The sequence below is a fragment of the Geotrypetes seraphini genome, chromosome 3, assembly GCF_902459505.1.
Source record: "Geotrypetes seraphini chromosome 3, aGeoSer1.1, whole genome shotgun sequence".
In the NCBI taxonomy this organism is placed as follows: domain Eukaryota; kingdom Metazoa; phylum Chordata; class Amphibia; order Gymnophiona; family Dermophiidae; genus Geotrypetes; species Geotrypetes seraphini.
Genome location: NC_047086.1, coordinates 409,561,933 through 409,583,217, shown reverse-complemented (window position 1 = coordinate 409,583,217; position 21,285 = coordinate 409,561,933). Strand labels below are relative to the sequence as shown.

Below are 21,285 nucleotides of genomic sequence, written 5' to 3'. Positions count from 1 at the left end.
AAAAGTTCAAAAGCTGACCTAATACCACCATTAATTCTTAAACAATATTTTAAAATCTTTGGACCTATGATTCATATATTAGTTATAGAAAGTTTAAATCAACATACGGTTCCCCTAAATTGGAAAAAATCATATATCCATCCAATTATCAAGGATAAAAATGTAGGTCAAGATGAACTCTCCAATTATAGACCAATATCCACTATTCCATTCTTGGCTAAATTAACAGAAAAAATTGTTTTCAATCAGATATCTGAGTTTATAGAACAAACTAATGTGTTACATCCGAATCAAACAGGTTTTAGAAAACACCATAACACGGAACACTCTCTTCTTGGAATGACTACTTCAATTCAATATTTCCTAGATCACCATCAATCGGTGCTGTTAGTTTCTCTTGATCTGTCAGCAGCGTTTGATACAATTGATCACCAATTACTCCTTGCTAGACTTCAATCTATTGGGGTTAGAGATGAAGTTCTAGCTTGGTTCACATCTTACTTTAGTGAGCGTACTTCAATAGTTAATTTCAATAATTCTTCATCCCTTCCATCTCAGATTTCTCATGGGGTTCCACAAGGATCTATTCTTTCACCCTTACTTTTTAATATTTTTCTAGCTCCATTAATGACATTATGCCAATCAGTAGGATTTCATGTTTTTGCATATGCTGATGATATACAATTATTACACCCTCTAAATAATAATAATACAGTTGAAATTTCATCTATCAATGAGAAACTTGATCATGTATATCATTGGCTAGACAAAAACAGATTGGCTCTCAATATTAAAAAAACCAATGTTATGTTATTTCCTTGGAAAGAGAACTTTTCTCTTGTTCATCCGATTTCAATTCATAATGTTCCCCTTCAATTAGTTAAAAATATAAAAATTTTAGGTGTAATTTTTGATAACAAACTAAATTTCCATGATCATATCAGCAACATTGTGAAAATCACCTTTTATAGATTCGTTCCATCTCGAAATTCCTCTGTGCTAAATCACTCACTATACTGATTCACTCTTTGGTGATTTCTAAACTTGATTACTGCAACTCTTTATTCAAAGGAATTGCACAATATGAAATAAAACGATTACAAATTATACAGAACACAGCAATAAAATTAATAAATAATTCCAAAAAATTTGATCATGTAACACCACTTCTCAAAGAGGCTCATTGGCTTCCTGTTAATTACAGAATCACTTATAAGTTATGTGTAATTATCTTTAAAACTTTGATTAATAAGACCCCTGCTTTTTTATATAGATCACTGATTCCATATTCTGCAAAGAGAATTTTACGTTCTAGCGAACAAAATCTGCTAACGATCCCATCCTTAAAAATTATTAATACAAGAAGACAACTTATTTTTTCTTGTACGGCACCTCAAACATGGAACGCCCTCCCTATTACTTTACGGGAGGAGAAAGACCTTGGAAAATTTAAAACTGAGTTAAAAACTTTCCTTTTTAAAGATGCCTTTTCTACATAATTTTATACTTCATGAATTATTTATTTGGTTGAACCTGTTTTAACTATATCCTTTTTGTATTTGCCCTTAATGTTTCTTCTTTACTTTAAAATTATATTTCATCCCTCCTTTCCCAGTGTTTAACAATGTTTAAATTTAGAGTATTTTAGCCATTATTTAAATTGTATGTATTATTATGTATTGCATTGTTATTGTTCTTTGATTTTACATTGTAAATTTTAAATGTAAATCGCTTAGAATATCCGATTAAGCGATTTATCAAGTCCCATAATAAACTTGAAACTTGAAACTTGAAACTTTTAGCGCTCCAGCAGGGCTTGTCATTCTGGACACTTTTCGACTGTCCCTAGTGATAACTGCGCTAGAAACTTTGCTCACATGTCACTTTGGGAGTTTACTCTTTGTCCTCCAGCTCTACTGAAGCCTCAGAGGTAGGAGGAACACTCATCTAGAAGTGAGGTTTATGCTTTGACAGCTAGATTTAAAAAAAAATCCTACTATAATGGCTGGATGTTTTTTATTTTAAACTTCACGAGGGACGGGCCAAACATTTCACAAGATTTAATCACTTTCATGTTCAAAGTGTTCTTGTTTTAGACCGGGTGTTCTAAAAGGTACAACCCTGCCTCTCTTGAAAGGACTCTAGGATTTGAGACTGACAGGAGTTTTATAACCTTTTGACATTAATACCGTACATTAGCTGGGATGCTATAGCAATTTTTCTGTTTTTTCCTACGTATAATGTAGATATCTAAGTCTAATTTAGATTAGGGCAAGAGTTTTAAGGGTTACAAAATTCTCTGATTTGAAATCTGGTCTAGGATTAAGAAATTAAAGTTCTGTACTGAAAGGGCCTATGTAGAAGTTCTTTATCAAGCCTGTGTTTACAGTTAACTCAAGTTCATGTTGGTATGAGGGAGCAGTTTGCTGTATTTTTCAACCATACAGAATTCGAGGGCCTGGGTGTCCAGGCTGAAGAGCAAGTTAAAAAGAGAATTATGCCTGACATTTACATTTAATTTATATTGGAAGGGGAAGAGGACAGACAGTAGATGGAAGGGGCAGATGCTGAATTGAAGAGACAGAGAGGGCAGACGCTGGAAGAAGAGAATGAAAAGAAGATGAAAGCAGAAACCAGAGACAACAGTCTGCCCTTTGGGGAGGGGTTCTTTCTTTTTGCCTTAGCCCTTTCTCTTACCATCATCATTCTGTGGCGCATCAGAACCACCCCCTCCCCTAGTCGCCTGGCCTCTCTGGCAAATTTAAGAACCCATTGTGGCCCATGAGTTAAAAAGTTTGCCCACCCCTGCCCTAGCATATTCCCCCTATGGTCACTGTCTCACCTTTAAAGTAATTACGGCAGCCTGCAGAGCGAACGTAGCAGGCAGCCGTCAGCCTCTGTACCACATTCCCTTTGCGACAGTCCCGCCCCTGATGTTAGAAGGGTGCGGGACCTTGGCAGAGGGAACATGCTACAGAGAGGCAGTCTGCTACGTTCGCTCTGCAGGCTTCCATAGTTACTTTAAACTTATGGTAGTTAGGCCCAGAGGCAAGAACTGCTCGATGATCCAGTCTGAGGGAAGCAGTGGAGGTAAGGCCCCGCACATCGGGGTAAGAGTGTGCCCGTCGTGAAGGCCCCGGCGGAATGGGGGTTGCCTGGAGAGGGGGAAGACAAAGAGAGCGAGAGAGACAAAGACCTGGACAAAAGGTAGGAAGACTCAAAATGTTAGCAGAAGGAAGATAGAGAGAGGGAGAAGCCTGAAACAAAGGGGAGGCAGAAGAGAGGGGGCAGATGTTGGACTATGGGAGGTGCAGACAGAAGAGATAGAGGAGGAGAGAGACCCTGAGGAAGAACAGAGAGATGCAAGATCATAACAGAGGAGGAAGAGAGCAGGAGACATGTTGCCAATAGGGGTGGAGGAGAGAGGAAGAAAAGTTGGACTCCTGGAGGGATAGAGAGAGATGTTGGTTGGGGAATGGAACGAGGTCTGGAGGACAGAAGAGGTGCACTCAGTGTATATATATAAATAAATATGGGGGGGTCTTTTACTAAGGCGCGCTAACCAATTTAGTGCACGCTAATTTAGTGCATCCATAGAATATAATGGGCGCATTATCACTTAGCGCACGGTAAATTGGCTAGCGCACCGTAGTAAAAGAGGGGGTATATGTTTAGTATTTTTATTTTTGGTAGACCATTTTGACTTGGCCATTTTAAAAGTAGCTCGCAAGCCAAAAAAGTGTGGTAACCCCTGGTTCAGAGCAAAAGTCCATGGTGGCTTCATCTGGCTGCAGGCAATTTGGCTGGTTCAGCAATGAGAAATCTTCCAAATCCTGCATTTCAATTTCATTCCCTTGCCTGGACTCTTGAACACCCAACCATGTGTCAGCTTCCTCTGTGAGCTCAGCACTAACTCTCCTGGGCTTGCTCTGCTCTACCTGCCTTGCTCTGAGAGAGCCACGCCCATACCTGTGTGGGGGCTGAGCAGGCTTCAGCTTTCCTTGAGCTCTCTCCTGCTCTTCAATCAGCCTCAACAGGTGTGTGCCTAAAGGGCTTAGATCTTGTTTCTTAGGTTGAGTCTTCCTGGAAGCTATGCTAGGTTTAAAGGAGTGATTGTCCTCAAACTGCTCCCACTCCTCCCCAGGCTCCTGCTCTTGGGAAATCTCTTTAGAAACAAAGGCCTGCTCCATGCCAGTTGGAGAGCTGCCACACTGATCAGCTCTGTTAAGCTTCAGGGCTACGTTTCTCTGTTTTCTGGCAGGAACAAGGCTAGCTGCAGTGCTGGGCTTGTGACAACGTCTACTCCAGAAACTGAAAAACCATGGGGTGGAAGGAGACGTACATAGATGGATCAGAAACTGGTTGGAGGGTAGGAAACAGAGGGTAGGAGTGAAGGGCCATTACTCGGACTGGAGGAGGGTCACGAGTGGTGTCCCGCAGGGCTCGGTGCTCGGGCCGCTGCTTTTTTTAAATTTATTTATTTATAATTTTGAATACATTACAAGATCCAATACTTCAAAAGCAAAAGTGAAATCCCATAAAACAATACATAATCAAATCATACATACATAATTCCCTTTAAGCCCACATTAATGGGGAGTATATCTTGCTATTTCTAATTAAATAAAATTCAAACAAGTAAAGGACAATAATTCATGGTTCACCTATAGAACCCTGGATCATTCCTTAAACAATGGGATACTTTTATATTTAATTCTCCTCACAATCTCAGCAAGGTGAAACAAATCTCATTTATATTTCTATTTCAATTCTCTTGCAACTAAAAATTGTTGTAATTGAATAGGATCCCAAAATGAATGCTCAATATCTTGTAACTTAATCAAACATTTGCATGGAAATTTCAGGTAAAAGGATGCATCCAGTGCCAACACTCTCTCCTTCAATTTCAAAAATTCTTTCCTCCTCATCTGAGTGGTTCTGGATACATCCTAACCAAATCACCACAAAATTTCATTAACCTGTTTTTAAAATAAAGTTTCATTATCAAACTCTTGTCCATCTCACTCATGCATGTTATTACCAGGGTGGACTGACTCTGAATCACATCCTGTGTGTCTTCCAAAAAATCAGTCAAATTTACCTCTGGTGTGATCAGATGATCCGCCTCCTGGGTAGATTCAAGTTTTTTTTGAGGAATGTAATAGTAGTTATTTATTGGAAAATTCTCCGCATTGGCCATTCCCAGTACTTCTTTAAGAAACTTCCTTAATAAAATCTCAGGTGACAGTAAATGGGTTACTGGAAAATTAATCAAGCGGAGATTTTTCACTCTATTCATGTTCTCTATTGATTCAATTTTAGAATGTATCACTGTAGAATCTTTAACAGCTGATATCGAGACAGCTTGTAAATTATTACATTGAGATTCAATGACATTTAATCGTTTGTCCAAACAACCTAGATTAGAATCCACATTTTCTAATTTGGAAGAAACTAACTGAGAAAAGTCTCCCATTTGTTTCATCGTTGATCTGAGAAACCCTTCAACTCTGGATATTCCTAACCACAAGTCCTTTAAAGTAATATCCTGTGTTTCCTCTGTTCTTGGGTTTTCATCCACTCCACCAGAAAATATCAATGGTTTAGGTATTTCAGCATATACTAATTTACTTGTATGGGTAGATGAGACCACTTGAACATCGGATATAGTAGGGTTTATATTCCCACTATCACTGGGTACCGAATGAAGGGGAGGAGTACGGTTAAGGGGACTTATTGAGGCTCCTGACAGGGAGGAATCTACATTTGGTAGTACCCCAGGTAAATTATCAGAAAGTAATGTCAAATGTCTATCCATTGGACCTGATACCACTGGAGTGGAGCTTTTTGGTTTAATTTTTCTTTTTCCCATTTATAACTGTCATATAAAGAAGTTTTTATAGGAATAAATTATATTACTAACCAATTCCAGCTCCCGGACTCCTCGTGGCTCCAAGGGGCTCCCAAGAGGCCTTGCGTGCACCTTAGGGCACACCCCTTCGGCCACGCCCTGCAGCCGCGGCTTGATTTTAAAGGGTTGGAGATGGACCCGGTGACGTCAGGGGGTCCGTCTCTGTAGGTGCCTGCAGGGCACTGAAGAAATGGCGAAAACCGCTGCTGCAGGGGGTCAGGAAGAGACAAGCAAACCCCTCCGTTGTATCCTCTGGGTAGAGGCAAGGCTCCTGATACAGCCGCGGCAGCGGCTTGATTTTAAAGGGTTGGAGATGGACCCAGTGACGTCAGGAGGTCCGTCTCTGTAGGTGCCTGCAGGGCACTGAAGAAATGGCGAAAACCCCTGCTGCAGGGGTTCAGGAAGCGACAAGCAAACCCCTCCGTTGTATCCTCTGGGTAGAGGCAAGGCTCCCCGCCGCTGCTATTTAATATATTCATAAATGATCTAGAAACAGGGACGAAGCGTGAGATAATAAAATTTGCGGACGACACCAAACTATTTAGTGGAGCTCGGACTAAAGAGGACTGCGAAGAATTGCAAAGGGACTTGAACAAACTAGGGGAATGAGCGACGAGATGGCAGATGAAGTTCAACGTTGAGAAATGTAAAGTATTACATGTGGGAAGCAGAAACTCGAAGTACAGCTATATGATGGGAGGGATATTATTGAATGAGAGTACCCAAGAAAGGGACTTGGGGGTAATGGTTAGCATGACAATGAAGCCGACGGCACAGTGCGCAGCGGCCACTAAGAGAGCGAATAGAATGCTAGGTAAATCAAGAAGGGTATTACAACCAGAATGAAAGAAGTTATCCTGCCGTTGTATCGGGCGATGGTGCGCCCGCATCTGGAGTACTGCGTTCAATATTGGTCGCCCTACCTTAAGAAGGATATGGCGTTACTCGTGAGGGTTCAGAGGAGAGCGACACGTCTGATAAAAGGTATGGAAAACCTGTCATACAATGAGAGATTGGAGAAGCTGGGTCTCTTTTCCCTGGAGAAGAGGAGACTTAGAGGGGATATAATAGAGACTTACAAGATCATGAAGGGCATAGAGAGAGTGGAGAGGGACAGATTCTTCAAACTCTCGAAAAATAAAAGAATAAGAGGGCTTTCGGAAAAGTTGAAAGGGGACAGATTCAAAACAAACACTAGGAAGTTTTTCTTTACCCAACGTATGGTGAACACCTGAAATGCGCTTCAGAGGATGTAATAGGGCAGAGTACGGTACTGGGGGGTTTAAGAAAGGATTGGACAATTTTCTGCTGGAAAAGGGGATAGAGGGGTATAGATAAAGGATTGCTGCACAGGTCCTGGACCTGTTGGGCCGCCGTGTGAGCGGACTGCTGGGCAAGATGGACCTCAGGTCTGACCCAGCGGAGGCATTGCCTATGTTCTACCTGCGAAACTTTACTTACCTATTCAGACGACACTTTCATCCTGATAGAGATAAATCTGGATATCATATTTTTTCATTTTATTGTATTTAATATAATTTTTTTCTTCATTTTTGTGATTTTCTTTTCTTGGGCCTTCAAATAATTTCCACCCTCCCTCGAAAAGGAGTGTCTACTCCTTTTCGGGAACAATTCTACTCGATCTCCCAGATGCTCAGTGGATTCAAGAAGTGTTCTCGATGTAGCAGGACCATTTCTAGTTCAGACCCTCACAACTGTTGTGTACAGTGTCTTGGCGCTGAGCATTGGGATGTAATCTCTGTGCTCACATGCAAAAGTGGGCCCTAAAGGCTTCTGGGTCCACTTCTACAATATCTACAGACCCAGTACCAGCCCCAGGTACTTCCTCCATCAATGTCAACACTGATGTCCACTCAGCCTTTCTAGAAGAGGCTTTGATTCTTCTGTACATCGGGCCTTGGTGGACCTCTGGAATAAATCTTAAGTGTGGGCACTCACTTTCTAGGCAGAATTTCACCTCCTCACCATCTTCAACTCCTCAGAAGCATTAGTGTTCATAGCTTTCATCATGCCACATGTTTTCTCCCACTCGGCAGTGTCCTGCATCTAAGTCCATGACACCTTGACATCAACCTGAGCTGACTGTACCTTTGACTATATTGTTATCGGCACCTGCCCTGGATTCAGAAAAAAATCATGCAACAGAATACTCTCTCCTGGGGATGACAACAGCCTTATTGTACCATGGATCATGGTACCATGGATCATCATAATTCAGTACTTCTCATCTCCTTCAATTTATCCTCAGGCTTTGATACCATCGACCATTCCCTACTTCTGAAAAGACTTGCATCAATCGGTATTTCTGACCAAGTATATAGCTGGTTCCAGTCTCTCTTCTCTAATCGCCTATCTAAAGTTACATTTAACAACTCAACTTCTGACCTCTACTCTAATAAACACAGGGTATCACAAGATTCAATTTTGTCACCACTTCTTTTCAACATCTTTCTATCCCCACTTTTGACCGTCTGCCAATCCATCGGCTTCTCTGCTTTTGCTTACACTGACGACATATAGCTATTATTCCCATTAAACCCTGAAAACATAAATGAAATTGAAGTCATTAATCAAAAACTCAAACAAATTAGGCTATGGCTGAATGAAAATATGTTAGCGTTAAATATCACCAAAACCAAGACAATGATTTTCCCCTGAATAGAAGGGATTTCTGTATGCGCCCCAATAATACTCAAAGATAGCCCTCTACAATCAGTTACAACCATAAAAATCTTAGTGGGTCACCTTTGACAAAAAAACTTTCATTTCATTAACATATTACTTGTATGGTTAAATCCAGTAAAGGAGAGAGGCAGAGGGTTCTACTCCAAATACTTCCTAATACCGAAATAGACTGATGATCTCCATCTAATACTAAACCTCTGTGCTCTCAACAAATATTTCATGAAGGAGAGATTTTGCATGGTTTCTCTGGCTCTGTTACCCCTACTGGACAAGAACAATTGGCTTTGCTCTCTAGATTTAAAAGAAGTCTACACTCATATACCAGTATTACCAACCCACAGAAAATACCTTTGATTTTCAGTGGGGTCTCAATACTTCTAGTTCAGAGTACTCCTACCATTCAGTCTTGCATCTGTTGCAAGAGTCTTCACTAAGTATCTAATAGTAGTGGCTGCGACTGCGCAGTTATGGGTTTCATGTTTACCCATATTTAGATGACTGGTTAGTCAAAACTTCCTCACCGACTCTGACTTACCAAGCCACTACTTCTACAATTCACCTCTTGGAGCTCCTAGGATTCATAGTCAACTATCTGAAATCACAACTGACACCACTCGGATTTGTGAATTCTTATTGTCGGCTTCTATACTGCTGCTAATGATTGGGAAGTCAATTCAGAGTGGTTTGCATGAGCTTCTATAGAGGTGTTACAATACAGAGTTACAAAGAGCTTCTGCAAGATGTTACAGTACATGGACTCTATACAGAGTTACAGGGGCTTCTGTAGCAGTATAACAATACAGAGTTATTAATATCGGCATAATTATGGCATAATCATCCTACTTATGTTACCGGCACATCAATCGTCCTACTTATATGTATATGTTCATACCAAATCAATCGTCCTACTTATATTCACATCTAATCACGCCAATTTTCAAAAAAGGATCAAGAAGAGAACCAGGCAACTACAAACCTGTGAGTTTTACGTCTGTCCCTGGAAAGACAGTTGAAGCACTGATTAAAGATAGCATAGTTCAGCACTTGGATACACACGACCTGATGAGAGCAGTCAACATGGTTTAAGGAAAGGGAAATCATGTTTGACGAATTTACTTCAATTTTTTTAGACCGTGAACAAACAAATTGATAGTGGAGAACCAGTGGACATAATATACTTGGACTTCCAGAAAGCGTTCGACAAGGTTCCACATGAAAGACTTCTCAGGAAACTACAAAGCCATGGAATAAAGGGAGATATACTAAGATGGATAGGCAAATGGCTGGCGAACAGAAAGCAGAGAGTGGGCATAAATGGGAAGTTCTCAGACTGGGAGAAAGTGACTAGCGGTGTGCCCCAGTGCTCGGTACTTGAGCCCATCTTATTTAATATTTTCATCAATGACCTAGAAGAAGGAACATCCAGTGAGATCATCAAGTTTGCAGACGACACAAAGCTATGCCGGGCAATCAAATCGCAGAAGGATAGCGAGGAACTCCAGAGTGACTTGTGTCAGTTAGAGAAATGGACGGAGAAGTGGCAGATGAAGTTGAATGTGGAAAAGTGCACAGTAAAGCATTTAAGCAGAAAGAACAAGGAACAAGAGTATAGAATGTCAGGTGCAACTCTGAGTAAGAGCGAACAAGAAAAGGACCTGGGTGTACTGATAGATAGGACCCTGAAACTGTCGGCACAATGCGCGGCAGTGGCAAAGAAAGCAAATAGAATGTTAGGCATAATAAAAAAAGGAATCACGAGTAGATCGGAGAAAGTTATAATGCCACTTTATAGGGCAATGGTCAGACCACACTTGGAATATTGTTAGTACTGTGTCTAGTGAGACTGTAATATCTCCTCCCGAAATTTGTGCTCACTTCCACTCGTTCTATACAGAATTATATTCCTCTGAAAACCCAGATCAGGACTTATTTGATCTTTCCTTCAAAATCTTCAACATCCCATTTTGTCCAAGGAAGACACGGATTCTATGATTGCTCCTATTTTATCTTCTCAAATTGAAATGGCGCTCCTATCTATGTCAAAAAATAAATCACCAGGTCCTGACGGCTTGACAGTTGAATTCTACACTGCATTTATGAATGACCTTCTTTCTTTCCTGACAGGTTACTTTTCATACCTAGCTGCCACTGGAACAGCAAGTGGATCATTTACAGAAGCTCTAACCATAGTTTTGCTTAAACCAGGAAAGGATCCCTTACTGGTCCAAAACTACAAACCATTGTCACTCATTAACGTAGCACACCGTTTGAACAACATCCTACCCCAAATAATACACAGAGATCAAAATGGGTTCATGAAAGGTAGAATCTCAAGTGACAGTACTAGACTTTTTCACTCATGTGATTGAACATGCATCTCAACTAACAGACCCTTTCATTGCTATTGCCTTGGACACAGAGAAGGCATTTGACTGTGTAGAGTGGTCCTTTCTCTTCAAAGTGATGGAATGGTTTGGCATACCGGATGAGTTTCTCAAAATGGTTAAAGTACTGTACTCGAATAAAGTACTGTACTCAACTAAACTTCGTATCAATGATGTATTCTCTGCCTCCTTTAATCCGTCGAGATTGTTTCCTTTATTATTCAATATAGCGTTGGAACCCCTCCTCATTGCACTCGGGTCTAACTGCAACATAATCGGCATATGAGTAGAAGAGCTGGAGATCAAACTTTCAGCGTATGCAGATGACGTATTGATCTATACTACATTGGACTCAATACCGCATGTTCTCAATACTATAAGATCTTACGCTCCTCTATCAGGCTACAAATTAAATAGTTCCAAGACGGAAGTAATGCCCTTGACGCTCCGTGGACACCATCTTGTGGTGTCCCACAAGGTTCTCCCCTATCCTCTTCAACATCTATATGACCTACCTGAAGCTCCTCAAACTTTCCCCTCTTGAAAAAATATACACATACGCTGACGATATCTTTATCTTCCTCGAAACAGACTAAACCTCCAAGATAACATTACTTCATGCATAATGAGACTTCACGCCTGGTCCCTCTCGGTACAGATGAAATTAAATGAATCTAAAACAAAATTACTCTGGCTCGGCCCAAAACTAGAATACCTGCCCACCCTCTTCACACTACCCACAGGCTCTGCTCTGCACCTTGAGTTCTCAAGCAAAGTCCTCGGCATCATTATTGATTCTTCTCTGTCCCTCAACGATCACCTCAATTCCCTGGCAAAATCATGCTTTTTCAGCCTCCACATGCTGAGGAAAGTAAGATCCTACTTTCACCAAAAACATTTCACCGTCCTTGAACAATCCATCATCTTCTCCAAACTCGACTACTGTAATGCCATTTATTTATGCCTAACAAAAAAAAGTCTTCATAGTCTCCATCTTATCCAAAATACTGAAGCCAAGCTGATTTCTGCAAAACGCAAATTTGACCATGTCTCCCCTCTCCTTACCAACCTTCACTGGCTCCCAGTGCTTTCCAGAATTCATTTCAAATGCTCCTGTCTGGCTTTCAAGATCATTCACGGCATCCTTCCTCCCCTAATCCCACTATCCTTTAATGCCTCAAGGCCTACTACCACCAGATCCGCCCACAGACATAAACTATCCTTCCCCTCTCTACACGTTATTCTCTACGCAGGCAAACTGGGAAATTCCCTCCTCTCCAAAATCATGGGCCTTTGGAACGATCTCACTATCCCGCTGCGGAATCTGGGCTCCCTCCAATTATTCCGCAAACAACTGAAAACCTGGCTTTTTTCTAACATATAACATTTCCTCTCCTGGTTATATTCCCTCTGTTCATATGCTCTTCTAAATCTTTTTCCTCTCTCTTCTTATATTTTTAAGCTTTGTAAACCATGCCGAGCTCCACTTCCGTGGAGATGATGTGGTATATAAACTTAAGGCTTAGTTTAGTTTAGTTTAGTTTGGCTGATTTCCTATGTAGAGACATTATATCTCAGCATGATCTTAAGTATACTCAGACCAAGTTAAAATATTTAGGAATTTATTTTGGTACTACTATTGAGGAATCTACTTCCTTTATTGTCGACCACATTTTCCATTTAATCAAGACCACAACATCACAATGGTCTCCATTGAAGCTTACATGATGGGGGAGATTGAACTCTATTAAAATGGTATTGTCTCTTAAAATCACTTATATCCTTTCCATGATACCCTTTCTACTTCCACTGGTTCGACGACGAATTACTCCTACTCAAGAGACAATGTAGACGTCTGGAAAGAAAATGGAGAAAATCCAACCTAGATCACACGAAAACCGCCTGTAATAAAATTAACAAACAATACAAACTTCTATCAAAAGAAAAGAGAAAAAAACATTACACCAACCTAATAGGCACGGAAACCCAAGACACCAAAAAACTATTCCAAATATTAAAAGATCTAACTAACACCATACCCTATATGACCACTAACAATAACCCCTCCCCTTCAGCCTCCCTCCTAGCAGAACACTTCAAGAATAAAATCACAAACACCAATAGTAACCCAGCCCACCTAATTGAAGTCACAATACTTCCCACAGAAAATGAATCTTGTGCTGCAGACAGAACCTGGTCCCAATGCCCTAAGATACATTGGACCGAATTCAACAAACTCTACAATAAGTACAGCCACGCATCCAGTGAACTCAACCATTGCCCGCCATATCTCCTGTCATCAGCGAGCACTAAGTTCCGTACCTTACTCCTACACTGGATACAAACCATGCTCACAGACAGCATTTTCCCGACAGACCTCAGCGAAATCATCATCACCGCAATCCTAAAAGACCCAAAAGGACCAACAGACCACCCATCCAACTTCAGACCAATCGCTTCAATACCTCTATATATCAAACTAACAGAAGGATTAGTAGCCAAACTCATCACCAACTATCTCGAGGACCATAACTTACTCCATCCCACACAATCCGGCTTCAGAACTAACTTCAGCACAGAGACACTACTAGGCTCCCTTATCGACACAGCAAGACAACACCTCAACTTTGGAAAAAAAATGCTGCTCATACAGCTGGACTGACGGCGGCATTTGACTTGGTAGATCATAACATCCTACTGCAAATCTTAGACTCAATAGGCATCTCAGATAAAGTATACTCATAGTTTGAAGGTTTCTTAAAATCCAGAACATACAAAGTAAAATCAGACAAAGAAAAATCCAAACCTTGGTCCAACCCCTGCGGCGTACCACAAGGTTTCCTACTATCCCCTACTTCTTCAACCTATATAAGGCCTCTCTCTGCATTTTCCTGAACAAACAAGGCCTAACCTCTTATAGCTATGCTGATGACATCACCATCCTCATTCCTTTCGACCAACCAAAGCTCTCAATGACAGACACACTACACCGAACTCTAGTTACAGTTACGACTTGGATGGAAGACCACAAACTGAAACTCAACCCAGACAAAACTAAATTCATCCTCCTAGAAAATAACAAAATCCCAACCATAACCAACTTAGAAATCAACTCTATCAATTACCCCTTGCCAACCACCCTAAAACTACTAGGTATGACTATTGACAGAGGCTGCACCATGCAACCACAAATAAACAAAACAATACAGAAATCTTTCGCAGTTATGAGAAACCTTAGACAAGTTAGAAAATTATTTGAAAAAACACAATTTCAGCTCCTAGTACAATCTCTAATCCTAAGTATCCTAGACTACTGCAACATCCTCTACCTCCCCTGCCCTGCAATAATGATTAAACAACTACAAACAATTCAAAATACAGCGCTGAGACTTGTCTACTCATTGAAGAAACATGACCACATTTCTGAGGCATACATCGACTCACATTGGCTTCCAATCCAGGAAAGAATACAATTTAAATTCTACTGTATACTATTTAAAACCATAAATGGAATCAGCCCAATCTACCTAAACAATCGCCTCATCCAAACTACCTCTACCAGGCATAGAAAAACACACACTCCATTCACCTACCCTCCAATCAAAGAAGTAAAACGGAAAAAACTATACGACGGCCTACTAGCCACTCAAGCAGCAAAAATAGATAACCAAATCTCCAACCTATTGATAACAACCCCAGACTACAAGATGTTCAGAAAGGAAATAAAAACTATACTCTTCAAGAAATCCCTTAACAAAGCTTAATACCACGAATATCCCCTTCTTACCATCCCCTCCCTTACCCCTGATCCTACTTATCCCTCTCTTGGAAACGACCTCTGATCTAACTTTGTAACCCTTCTTCCCTAACTCTTTTGTAATCCGCTTTGAACTGAAAGGTAATGGCGGAATAGAAATATGTAATGTAATGTAATGAATACCTACTCTAAGATGGAAGCTCTACTATCGAAGTTTTTATGGAATAACAAAGCCCCTCAAATTGCACTTAAAAAGCTGAAATCAACTAAGAATAACGGAGGAGTTAATTTCCCTAGTATGTATGATTATCACATAGCTTTCTTATGCAGACAAGGTTCCCAATGGTTGATTGAAATTGAAATTTTGATTTAAACGCAATATCAAGTATTTTCAATGACTCCTGATAGTCAACTACTTCCTACATGGTTACAATTAAAACACAAATTATATACTAAAGAATTTCTTAGTCATTTACCTTTCATAGCTACAGATTCTCTTGTCGTCAATTCCATTCTACGAGCCACAGCAGTTGCAATCAATGAGATCAATGCCTTCGCTGATCATCAATGAAATTCAACTACATCTTCCTCCATTTGGCGTAACCCTCAAGTACAAATCCAAGGAAAACACATCGAATGGAAATCCTGGATTAAAACTGGATTCTGAAGCGTTTCCCAATTACTTCATGATAACACTACTATAAGCTTTGCTAGCTTAATGGATAAATTCCATGTCCCACCCTCTCAATTTTATCAATGGCTTAAACTACAACAATCAAAGCTTTTATCAAAAAATACTCTATAACGTCTGAAGTCCCATCTATTTTACTTTGGTGCGCTCTATTTCGAATCAAAAGAGGAGAAGCGTCTAACTGGTATAAATTGTTAAGGAAAAATAAATTTTCCAGTCCTTTAGCATTATATGACATATGGGAAAAAGACCTCTCATTTTAGTTTATCTCCTACTCAATAGGGAAATGTTTGGCTCAATTCCTTCAGTTCATTGCACCATAGGGCATACTGGACCCTGTACAAGCTATCAAAGCTACCTTCACACAATTTGAATTTATGCTGGTCTTGCACTGCCCAAACTGGAACTTTGGATCTCATACTATTTCATTGTACTTTACTGCAACAGTTCTGGTCTGATATCTGATCTACCATAAGCCAGATCCTATCATTAAAAGAACCAGTTTCATTGCAACTAATAATATTAGGTTGCTCTATATTGACCCCTAAATTAGACAAATATGATAATAAACTACTAAGTTCTCTTATTCTGATAGTGTTGAAATTGATACTTTCTCATTGGAAGGATTTTACTACTATAAATTATAATGAATGGTGGAATACTGTTTCTCTATATGCTAAATATGAAAAAACTGCAGCACTGACATTGAACACTATCTCTTCCTTTAATATCATGGAATTTTGAACAGCCTCGCACTCCGTGTGAGTTCTATTTCTATCATAAGTTTCCGTTTGATTTGAGATATGCTTAGTCCTTTGACTTAGAATAGGATGATATTGGCATACCCTTATCTATGTATTCTAATTATCTTGCAAGAAAGTGTATATGATTCTTATGTTTTCTCTTCTGTATTGTATTATGATTTTTGAAAATTCTAATAAAAATCATTGAACAACAAAAAAAAAAGATTACTTTCTCAATTACCAATCTTTTGGAAAATGTTAAAAACTCATTTATTTCAGAAATCTTTAATAGATTCATCAGTTTAAAATTAATAGTTGGTGTAGAGATTATCTTTCATTCTCTACTTGATTTAAGGAAATCTTGTTAACTGAGTGCAGCCCTTTTTGAGGGATGAATCGATATATAAAACTAAAGATTGGATTGGATAGGACATGGGCTCTATACATAGTTACAGGGGCTTCTATAGCAGTGTTACAATGCAGAGTTATTAATACCAGCATAATTATGGCATAATCATCCTACTTATGTTATCAGCACATCGATCGTCCTACTTATATGTACATGTTCATACCAAATCAATCGTCCTACTTATATTCACATCTAATATTAAGTTTACTATTGCAACTAAGTATACAATATTTATACACCACCTCAACAGAGGCTCAACACTCTGATAAGCCTCTGTCAGATGGTCTCTTCCCAAACATGTCTCAAGGCACAACAGATGTTATACTTTGGTCACATGGCATCCCATCTAAGTAGTTCCATTTGCACGCCTTCATCTCAGGACGCCACAGTGGACTCTGTCCTCCCAATGGATTCAAGCAACAGATCCTCTTTCTGCGTGCCTTCAAGTGACCCCAGAACTTCAACAATCCTTTCAATGGTGGCTTACTCCATCCAGTCTCACCAGGGGCCTACTATTCCATTCTCCTCCTCACCAGAAATTTCTCACAATGGATACTTCACTTCTTGGTTTGGGGGCTCACCTAGATGGCCTTGGGTACTCAGGAAATCTGGTCTTCTTGAAAGAAAATACTACAAATCAGTCTGCTAGAGTTATGGGCAATCCACAATGCTCTGTTAACCTTTCAGGATCATTTGTAGAACCATGTAGTTCTTGTCCGCAACAGCAATCAATAGCGATGTATTACATAAACAAGCAAGGTGGCACAGGCTTGTATACCCTTTGCCAGGGAGCCATCCAAATTTGGACTTGGGTAATAGCTCACAACATCTTCCTCAAGGCAGTATATCTAGCAAGGAAAGAAAACTGCTTGACAGTCAAATTGAGCAGACTTCTCTGGCTTCATGAGTGGTCCATCCACACTGTGATTTTAAGTCAAATTTTCACATTATGGAGGACTCCTAACATAGATCTCTTCATGTCTCCCAACAACCACAAGCTGTCGCTTTACTGCTCCAGACTGTTCAATCCCAACCGTCTCAAATCCGATGCCTTTCACCTCGGCTGGCAAGGTTGCTTCCTCTGTGCTTTTCCTCCAGTACCACTAATCAAACTTCATAAGAACATAAGAATAGCCTTACTGGGTCAGACCAGTGGTTCATCAAGCCCAGTTGTCCACCTCACGGTGGCTAATCCAGGTCACCAGTACCTGACAAAAAACCAAAGAGTAACAACACTCCATGCTACCAATCCAAGGCAAGCAGTGGCTTCCCCCATGTCTTTCTCAATAACAGACTATGGACTTTTCCTCCAGGAAATTGTCCAAACCTTTCTTAAAACCAGGTACACTATCCGCAAATCCTCAAACATTCTGATAGCACCATGTTGGCCACGACAAGCCTGTTTTCCTTTCCTCTTACAACTCACCAATTGGGATCCCATCCTGCTCCAATTATTTCCAGTTCTACTGACTCAAAATGAAGGGTCTCTCCTTCATCCCAATCTACATTCATTGGCACTCACAGCCTGGTATAACATAAAATTTTATTTGTATACTGCAATACACCGTGAATTAAGTAGAAGAATGTACAAGAGAAGTCAGGATACAAGTACAAATAACAGAATCATGACAAAGTCAGAGTCAAATACAATTATGGTATGGTAATACGAGAAGAACTCAAGTAGGTGAATAGCTTTCAGATACTGGTACAGATCCCCTATTGCCTTCAGTTTTAAACATTATTGAAGCATCCAGAAAACCATCGACTAGATGCTGTTACCAATTTAAATGGACCCAATTTACTCTTTATTGGATCTAGTCACATGTCCTCTACTGACTGCTAGACTACCTCCTTCAACTTTCCAATTCTGGACTTCAAACTTCTTCTGTACATGTCCATCTCAATGCAATCAGTGCTTTTCATACTCAGTTGAATATTACACCTATCTTGATCCATCCATTGGTCTCCAGATTCATGAAAGGCTTTTACCACACCAAACATCCACTCAGACCACTGCCTGTCGTATGGGATTTAAATGTGGTTCTTTCTATGCTCATGAAACCTCCACTTGAACCACTCTTGTCTGCTTCATGAAAACACCTCACCTGGAAAGTATCTTTCCTGATTTTCTTTTCTTCTGCACGTCGAGTCAGTGAATTACAAGCACTGGTCTCGAATCCACCCTTCACCACATTTTATCACAAGGTTGTCCTTCATATTCATCTGAAGTTCTTACAAAAGGTAGTCTCTGAATTTCATCTCAGCCAGTCTTTTGTTTTACCTGTTTTCTTTCCAAAATCATATGCACAGCCTGGAGAGTCAGCTTTTCATACTTAGACTGTAAAAGAGCTCTTGCCTACTACTTGGATTAAACCAAGCCACATAGGACTACAGCTCGACTGTTTATCTCCTTTGACCCTAATAGATTAGGAGTTTCAGTTACCAAGAGAGACTATTTCATACTGGTTGTCAGACTGCATATCCTTTGCATATTCTCAGGCTGGGCTGATGCTAGACGGCGGTGTCACTCCTCATAGAAAATGAGCTATGGCAACTTCTATTGCCCATTTATGCTCCGTTCCCATTCAGGAGATCTGCAAAATGGCCACTTGGTCCTCAGTCCACATGTTTATTTGTCATTACTGCTTAGATCAGGCATGGGCAACTCTGGTCCTCGAGGACCGGAATTCAGTCGGGTTTTCAGGATTTTCCCAATGAAATGCATGAGATCTATTTGCATGCACTGCTTTCAATGCATATTCATTGGGGAAATCCTGAAAACCCGATTGGATTCTGGCCCTCGCGGACCGGAGTTGCCCATGTCTGGCTTAGATCAACATAATAGATGAGACAGGCAGTGTGGTCAGGCAGTTCTCAAAAATGTATTCTCTCTCTTAAAGCCATCTTCCCTCCATCCTCAGGGATTTCACCAGCTTCATGATAGTTATATTTATTAATAATAATAATAATTTTATTTTTCTATACCACAGTACCACAAACAGTTCAAAGTGGTTTACAAAGAAAGAGACTATTCAGACATTAATATTACAAAAACTTCCAAGATTACATTACCATAGTAAGATTCAGACAAATTCATCAGGAAAAGTTCAGAGATACATCAGTATAGTTATAAAATCAAACAAATTTATAAAAAAGGTAAGTTTTAATTAACTTTCTAAAAGTTTGATAAGAAAATGCATTTGAGATATACTCAGTGGCATGAGCCTAGCAGCTTGGAAGTCCCATATGTGAGAATATACTGTCTGTTTGTCCTCAGAGAAAACCCAGTTCCTGACTTGTAGCGAATGTTCTCCGAGGACAGCAGGCAGATATTCTCACAATCTGCCTACCTCCCCTAGCTGGCTTCTTAGCTTTTGGATGGAACTGAAGGTTTCGTGAACCAACGTCAGGCAGGAAGGCGCACGCCTGGAATGGACAGTGCTAAAGTTTTAAAGTGACAATCACTTTGGTACATGTCCATTCCAGGCTCAGTGGACAACACCGCCCATATGTGAGAATAGCTGCCTGCTGTCCTCAGAGAACACCTGTTACAGGTGAGTAACTATGCTACATGGAACTTGGTATTGTAACTGAAAAAGGGACTGACCACTAATCCATGAACATTTCAAACGATTCATTTGTGGTTAAGCTTTAGGGCCTGCTTACATGTTCAGGAAGGGAGTGCATTACACATAAGACATGGAGCGCAGGATAAGTTAACACTGATAGTCTGGGTGATCTTCTGGTCTCTTTTTTCAGGGTTTAGACCTGCCGCATTTTCTTTCCATGATAATGTTAATGGTGGTCATAGTAGAAGAAACAAATTGTTTAAAGGAATTCTATAAGTGTTTCCATTGTTTTCCAGGTCTCGGATAGATCTGCCAGGTTCTCCATCACGGCAAGCGTGTTCCTCCCAACCAGCACAAATGTTATCCGTTGACACTGGGCAAGTTGACCGTCAGGCAAGTGGACGGATGGAGATTTCTGCCTCTGTGGAGCAGGAAGCACTCAGCAATGCTTTTCGCTCAGTTCCACTGGCTGAGGAAGAGGACTTTGATAGTAAAGAATGGGTAATTATTGACAAAGAGACAGAATTGAAAGACTTTCACCCAGGGGCTGAACCCAGCACATCTGGAACAACTGATGATGAGCCAGAAGAGTTACGTCCCATTGAGGAGGGTGAAGAGCGTAGACGGTTTGGAGCGGAAGCTGCAGTCAGGCCAAAGGTTCATGATAGCAGGCCCAGGGCCATGCAAACTGTGGCTGAGGAAGACACTTCTCCTAGAAATGAAGGGGTCTACACAACTCTGTCTGACTATAGACATGAACTGCAACCGGGCAGCCCTGCAGAGTCCCCATCACACTCAGCACCAGCAACGCAGCACCGTCGGCGGGAATCAGACCCAGCTGGCCCACAGAGGCAGGTAAGATATATTGGCAAATTCCAGGTAGCAGTAAAACCAGATAGTCTTGAAAATATTCACTGAACTCTCTTAACTGCTTTGGTTTGAATTTTAGTTTCTAGATATGCTTTCTTGTTTTCCCCTTTTCGTTTAAATGCTGATTAGCTGAAATTTCTGGCTAACTGTTTATGATGATTTTCATCCGCAACACAACAGCTAGGTTGTGGCTAAACAGTATCCTTAATTACCTTAACCCACAGCCTATTGTACAGCTTAATGAA

The 21,285-nt window shown here is 40.4% G+C and overlaps 1 protein-coding gene across 4 annotated transcripts in view; it reads left to right on the top strand.

The window, feature by feature from the left end:
* TTBK1 (tau tubulin kinase 1) overlaps positions 1-21,285 on the top strand; it is a 542,632-nt gene that overhangs the window by 359,051 nt on the left and 162,296 nt on the right. For all 4 annotated transcript variants that reach the window (XM_033936268.1, XM_033936264.1, XM_033936266.1 and 1 more), the window contains one exon: positions 20,467-21,025. In XM_033936268.1, coding sequence (XP_033792159.1) covers positions 20,467-21,025 — 559 coding nt within the window. The remainder of the gene's footprint in view (positions 1-20,466; positions 21,026-21,285) is intronic.